The following is a 5,552-nucleotide window of genomic DNA, read 5'->3' on the forward strand; positions in this document are numbered from 1 at the left end:
GCGCCCCAAGCGCTCACTGCTCAGCCTATCACAGCTTGCTGACTGTTGAGGCACTTGGGGATGGCGAGGAAACCGTTACCATTACTGAGTTTAGTAATGGTGACGGTTCTCTTGCTGCTCCCAGAAACTGTGCCAGGAAGAGAACTCAGGATCCTGGAGCAGACTCCTGGGAGGGAGACTCTAGGTCTACATGGGGGTGGTGGTGAGGGAATAGCTATGATTTTCCGTTTTAAAGAAATAAAGATGAGGGGCTGGGGATTTAGCTCAGCGGCAAAAGCGCCAGCCTGGCAAGCGCAAGGTCGTGAGTTCGGTTCCCGGTACCAGAGAAAAACCAAAAAAAAAAAAAAAAAAATTTTTAAAAAAAAAAAAAAAGAAATAAAGATGAGAACCAGAACAGTTGTCTTTTAACTTCATTGACGTCGGCAGAGGACTGGGGTGGGAGGGGTCAAGGACTTGCAGGAGGAGGTGGGTGGTACCCTTTACAGGGCTAAGGAAAGGAAGTGGTGAGAAAAGAGAAAGAGCTCCCTGCTAACTGCCAAATTAAGGCAAGACTCTGGGCCCTATGCCAACTGAGGGCAGAGGTCACCTCCTGAGACCTACATGACTGAGGCCCCCAGACAGAGGAACTGCCTGGGAACTGAGCTAAAGTAGGTTCCTTCTTCCAACAAAAGATGTGGCTGGGCAGGGACTGTACAGATTCAGCAAGGCCGGACCGGCCAGCAGCTGGTTAGTGTCCATTCCCTTTACCAGGCCTTGCAGGCCCACTAGGAGGAAAGGGAAGTTCTGGTGACTCCTGCCAGGAGCTTGAACTACGTCCCAGGAGGGGCAGTAGAGGGTGGTCACTTGAGGAGCTTCACACAGAGGCGGATGTGAACATCGCAGAGGAAGATATCCATGAGATCTCGACCCACCTCCTGTGCAATCTGGGAGATCATCTGGCCCTTCTGACCAATCAGGAGCCTCTACAAGTGGGAAAGAGAGGAATATGATCCTACTCTCAGGGAAGAACGCTGTCTAACAGAGCCTTTGTCCCTCCTCCAAGCCTAGTATCACTTACCACATGAGATTCTTTGGGCACGAGAAGGTTCTGTTGGATCACCAGCTCCCCACTTGGTCCTTCTTCCCACACTACTGTCTTCTGCGAGGGGAGACATCATGACTAGTCAGGCAGGCCCATCTCTCTGCCTCCTGGTACCCAACTATACTATTCAGGATTATGTGCCTTGTACCCCCAGATCCCTTCATTCTGCTCGCACCTGTTGCACATTATAGGGTACCTCCTGAGGCAGGTGCTCCAAGAGCTTCTCTCGGATTTTGTTGGTGCAGATCTCTTCAGGTGTCTGGCTAGTGAGGACTCCACTATGGAACTCCCAGGGCCCTGGCTGGGCTTGTGCCAGGAGGTATTGCTGTAGGTACAAAGGGATAAGTGGACACCACAATTCCAGCCAGGACTTTCCTACTCACTCTTGCCTTTAGGAGGAAGTCTGAGGCCTATCTTCACATGGTAGAAACCAAGGGCCAGGCTATGGCCAAGGCTAACTGACCTTTAGCATCTTTACATCTTCTTGGCTTAGGGATGACAACATGAAGACCTCCTGGAAATGGGGCCAGCCAATCCTTTGTGGGCTTCTTACAGACTGTGTATCTGGGTCCTCAGCTGCCGGGCTAGGGCAACGGGTGCGAGGGTGTGAGTGGAAGGCCTGTCTCACATTCAGCTTCTTGCCATTGACCACACCTTCAGTGAGGGCCGCTGTGAGCTCCAGGAGAACTGCCTTCTGCTTCAGGCAATCCACCTGGGCATGAGAAATGGGCAAAGTGTGTGTGGTCAGTGAGATGGGGCCCATGGAGGGAAGCAGACCCCTTCCTCAAGTGAACAGTGCTTACCTTGTTCAAGACAAGAATGCTGGGGACCTGGGAGAACTGGGTCAAGCACTGAAGCACCTGTGGGCTGAGCTGGTTCCGAGTCCACTTGTCTGAGACATCCACAAGAACTACAACTGAAGGATCGTAGAGCAGACAGAAAAAAAAGGACATGACCATTCTTCTTCCTGCCCCATAAAAACTTACCAAGAATGAAAGGCCATGACCCCTGTAAACTGGACTTCAGATTCCCACTCTGAGCCTAACCAAGATTAGCAGATTCCATGCTCTTCCAAGGGTCCTCCAACAAAGAGAGCTCCAGATGGTGCCTGAAAGACAGACATGTATCAGTTACTAAGGGCCTTATGACTGATACATTCTTTTCCTTTCGTTAGTTTGCTTTTCTCAAGACATGGTCTTACTCTGTACTTCAGGATGGCTTTGAACTCCCCATGTAGCCCATGCTGGCTTCAAACTCATGATGATCCTGCTGCCTTAGCCTCCCAAGTGCTGGGATTATAGGCATGTACCACCACACTTGGGTATCATTGATACATTCTTTTTTTTGAGACAGGGTCTCTCTATGCAGTTTAGGATGGCCTCAAACTCACAGTGATCCTCCTGCCTCAGCCTCCCAAGTGCTGGGATTACAGGCATGAGCCACCACACCCAGCCTTAGTCATACTTTTTTTTGTCTTTTTGAGACAGGGTCTTGCTATGCAGTTCAGGCTGGCCTTGAGCTCACTTTGTAGCCCAGGCTGGTCTCAAACTCACAAAAATCCTCCCGCCTCAGCTTCCCCATTGCTGGGATTACAGGTGTGCGCCACCATGCCCGGCTCATACATTTTTGATGATAGGGTATGGTAATGGTTTCACAGCCCCCATGATACAATCTCCCCACCTCATCTTCAATACTTATCCCATCTCCACCTGTTTCCACGGCCATTACCGTTTCCGTTTAGCAGAACTGATGATGCCAGGTGTGTCAAGGAGAATCTAGAATCAATAAAAAAATCCATATTGCAAAAAAAAAGAAAAGTTATCACAGGGCTGGGGATTTAGCTCAGCGGCACAGCGCCTGCCTGGCAGGTGCAAGGTCTTGAGTTCAATTCCCGGTACTGGGAGAAAAAAAAAAAGTTATCACTTCTTGGCCTTTTGACTAAGATCAGGCACAAAAAAAAGTTATAGCTGGGTATGGTGGTGCACGCCTGTAATCCTAGCATTCGGGAAGGATTGCTGAGAGTTTGAGACCAGCCTGGGCTATAAAGTGAGCTCAAGGCCAGCCTGAACTGCATAGTGAGACCCTGTCTCAAAAAGACAAAAAAAAAAAGGTTATGACTGGGATGTGAGAGCCCTTCCATGATGTCAACAGCCCTCCCTCTCCTTTTTTGGCTATACTGGAAATCAAACCCAGTGGCATTCTCCACTGAGCTATCTCCCCAGTCCTCTTCTTTTCTTTTGGAGACAAGGTCTCTTCTAAGTCACTAAACTGCTCAGGCTGGGTTTGAACTTGTGATCCTCCTGCCTCAGCTGTCAGAGTGCTGGAGTTATAGGCATGAACCACCATGCCTAGCCTCTGTTTTTAATTTTTTGTTTTTTTGTTTTTTTTCCGGTACCGGAAATCGAACTCACGACCTTGCACTTGCCAGGCAGGCACTGTGCCACTGAGCTAAATCCCTAGCTCCCATGCCTAGCCTCTGGACTTGCTTATTTATCTATCTGTGTGTCTATCTTTCTATCCCTTCACCCCATTTATGGACAGGGTCTTGCAAGTTCCCCTTGTGGGACTCGATTTTTTTTTTTTTTTTTTGAGACAGTGTCTTGCTGCTATGCAGTTCAGTCTAGCCTTTAACTTGTGGCAATCCTACCTCAGCCTGAGAGCTGCGATTACAGGCATGTGCCACCATGCCCAGTAGGACACAAATTTGTGATTCCTTTGCTTCTGTTTCTTTTACTGCTGGGATTACAGGGGTGCCCCATTGTACCTGTCTACCCTCCCTTCTTGGCCAAGTTGTTGCTGACTTTAAATTTTCACCCTTCAGCATTGTTTTAATTCTAGGTGGAATTCCAGAGGCAGATGATTATGAACAAAACAAAGATCAGCAAGCAGTAAAGAAGGAATGATACTTTCAGACTAGGTGACAAAGCAGGGAAGGCACAGACAGAGTGGCACTGGGCTTTAAGGAATCTGAGAACTGAGTCTTCCCTCAGAAAAGTTGACCTGCATCACTTCCTTCACTCCTAACAGTAAAGGTGACTTACTTAGTCTCACTTTCATCCTGTTTCAGTACTTCCTTTGTAGGTACCTACCAGCTGGGTCTCCTTCTCTGTGATGACCCCCAGAGCTTGGCAGCGAGTGGTGTGTACCTTCCTGGAGACAGGGAACACCTGCCAGATACAAAGAAGTCCTAGTGAGAGCCCAGATCCCTCCAGGACCATCCATAAAGGCATGCAAGAAACGACAGATTAAAGGGGGTCGGGGTGGGGTCAAAGTGCAACGTACTTGCCGGCCCAGAAGCTGGTTGGAGAGTGTTGATTTCCCTGCATTTGGGGATCCTAGGAAGACCACCCGTAGGACACGGGGATTCTCAGGCATGTCAGGGGGACGGACCAATAGGAGGTCTTGCTCATCTGTGTTTGAGTGGGAAGAGCAGTGAGACACAGTGGAATCTGGACTTCCCATCAGATGGTAAATCCTCCCACCCACTAAGGAAATAAAGATGCAAAGTTAGTGTGCTAGGCTGAAGCCACCTAAACCTTACTTTGAGACTTAGTTTAGCCTTTTAATTTGATTTTATCATGTTTTCTAGCCTCTCAACCCCTTGTTTTCTCATACGTAAAATGGAGCTGATGCCCAGTGTGATGGTTCATGATTTGTAATCCCACCACTCAGGAAGCTGAGACAGGAGAATCATCGCAAGCTTGAGGCCAGCCTAGGCTATATAGTGAGTTCAAGGCCAGCCTGAAGTACATAGCAAGACCCTGTCTAAGTAAACAGAAAACAGGGTTGACCTACTTACAACTTTGACAATTGTGTAAAACTACTCAGGATAATGCTTAGCAATGAACAGATACTCAATTACTACACAGAATTACACCGTGTACTTGTGCCTGGGAAATGTATGCTCATTTGTTAAAGCACAGCTAGACTAGCTGGGTGCACTGTGGCACTCCTATAATCGCAGCTACTCAGGAGGCTGAGACAAGAGGATCACTTGAGCCCAGGAGTTCAAGACTAGCTTGTGTACAACAGACCATAATCAAAATTTTCCAGCTCTCAGTCTACTAACAATACTGTGAAACCTGCAAACTTTCTCAGTCTTTCCTTATGATATCATACTGCAGTTAACAGTTTAACTGTCCAGCCTCCCTATCAGGCGCTAGCTGTGCTCTTTCCCAGGTGTAGCTCATAGTCTGGACAAGCAGGCTCAACATCCGTTTATTGGATAAAGTTTGCTTGTCGGACGGAGACAGAGCCGCAGCTGTCTTGCTTCATGCTCTTTTGTGTCTCTGGCTGTGACGGGATGGTTCCCTCTCCTTCTCAAGCTCTTAGAACCTTCACTTCTGATCTGTTTAAAGGTCTCAGGAAAATTATTATTTTTTTTTGGAGACAGGGTCTCGCAGTATAGCTCAGGTTGGCTGCACACTCGCAGCAATCCTCCTGCCTCAGTCTCCTGATTTTTTTTTTTTTT

At 48.2% G+C, this 5,552-nt stretch overlaps 1 protein-coding gene across 2 annotated transcripts in view; it reads right to left on the minus strand.

Moving 5' to 3' along the window:
- Window positions 1–392: 392 nt before the first annotated feature.
- Window positions 393–5,552, minus strand: part of Eral1 (Era-like 12S mitochondrial rRNA chaperone 1) — a 5,845-nt gene continuing 685 nt past the window's right edge. Inside the window, exons 2-10 of one of the 2 annotated variants that reach the window (XM_005402709.2) lie at window positions 4,364–4,491; window positions 4,171–4,248; window positions 2,810–2,856; window positions 2,128–2,189; window positions 1,885–1,997; window positions 1,545–1,793; window positions 1,257–1,406; window positions 1,058–1,138; window positions 393–962 (exon numbers count right to left, since the gene is read on the minus strand). In XM_005402709.2, coding sequence (XP_005402766.1) covers window positions 840–962; window positions 1,058–1,138; window positions 1,257–1,406; window positions 1,545–1,793; window positions 1,885–1,997; window positions 2,128–2,189; window positions 2,810–2,856; window positions 4,171–4,248; window positions 4,364–4,491 — 1,031 coding nt within the window. In that variant the 3' untranslated portion in view covers window positions 393–839. Of the gene's footprint in view, window positions 963–1,057; window positions 1,139–1,256; window positions 1,407–1,544; window positions 1,794–1,884; window positions 1,998–2,127; window positions 2,190–2,809; window positions 2,857–4,170; window positions 4,249–4,363; window positions 4,567–5,552 lie in introns of both variants that reach the window. The other variant, XM_013503383.1, reaches the window with a different exon arrangement.

This window comes from Chinchilla lanigera, unplaced genomic scaffold (assembly GCF_000276665.1).
Source record: "Chinchilla lanigera isolate Chin_1 unplaced genomic scaffold, ChiLan1.0 scaffold00080, whole genome shotgun sequence".
NCBI classification, from domain to species: Eukaryota; Metazoa; Chordata; class Mammalia; order Rodentia; family Chinchillidae; genus Chinchilla; species Chinchilla lanigera.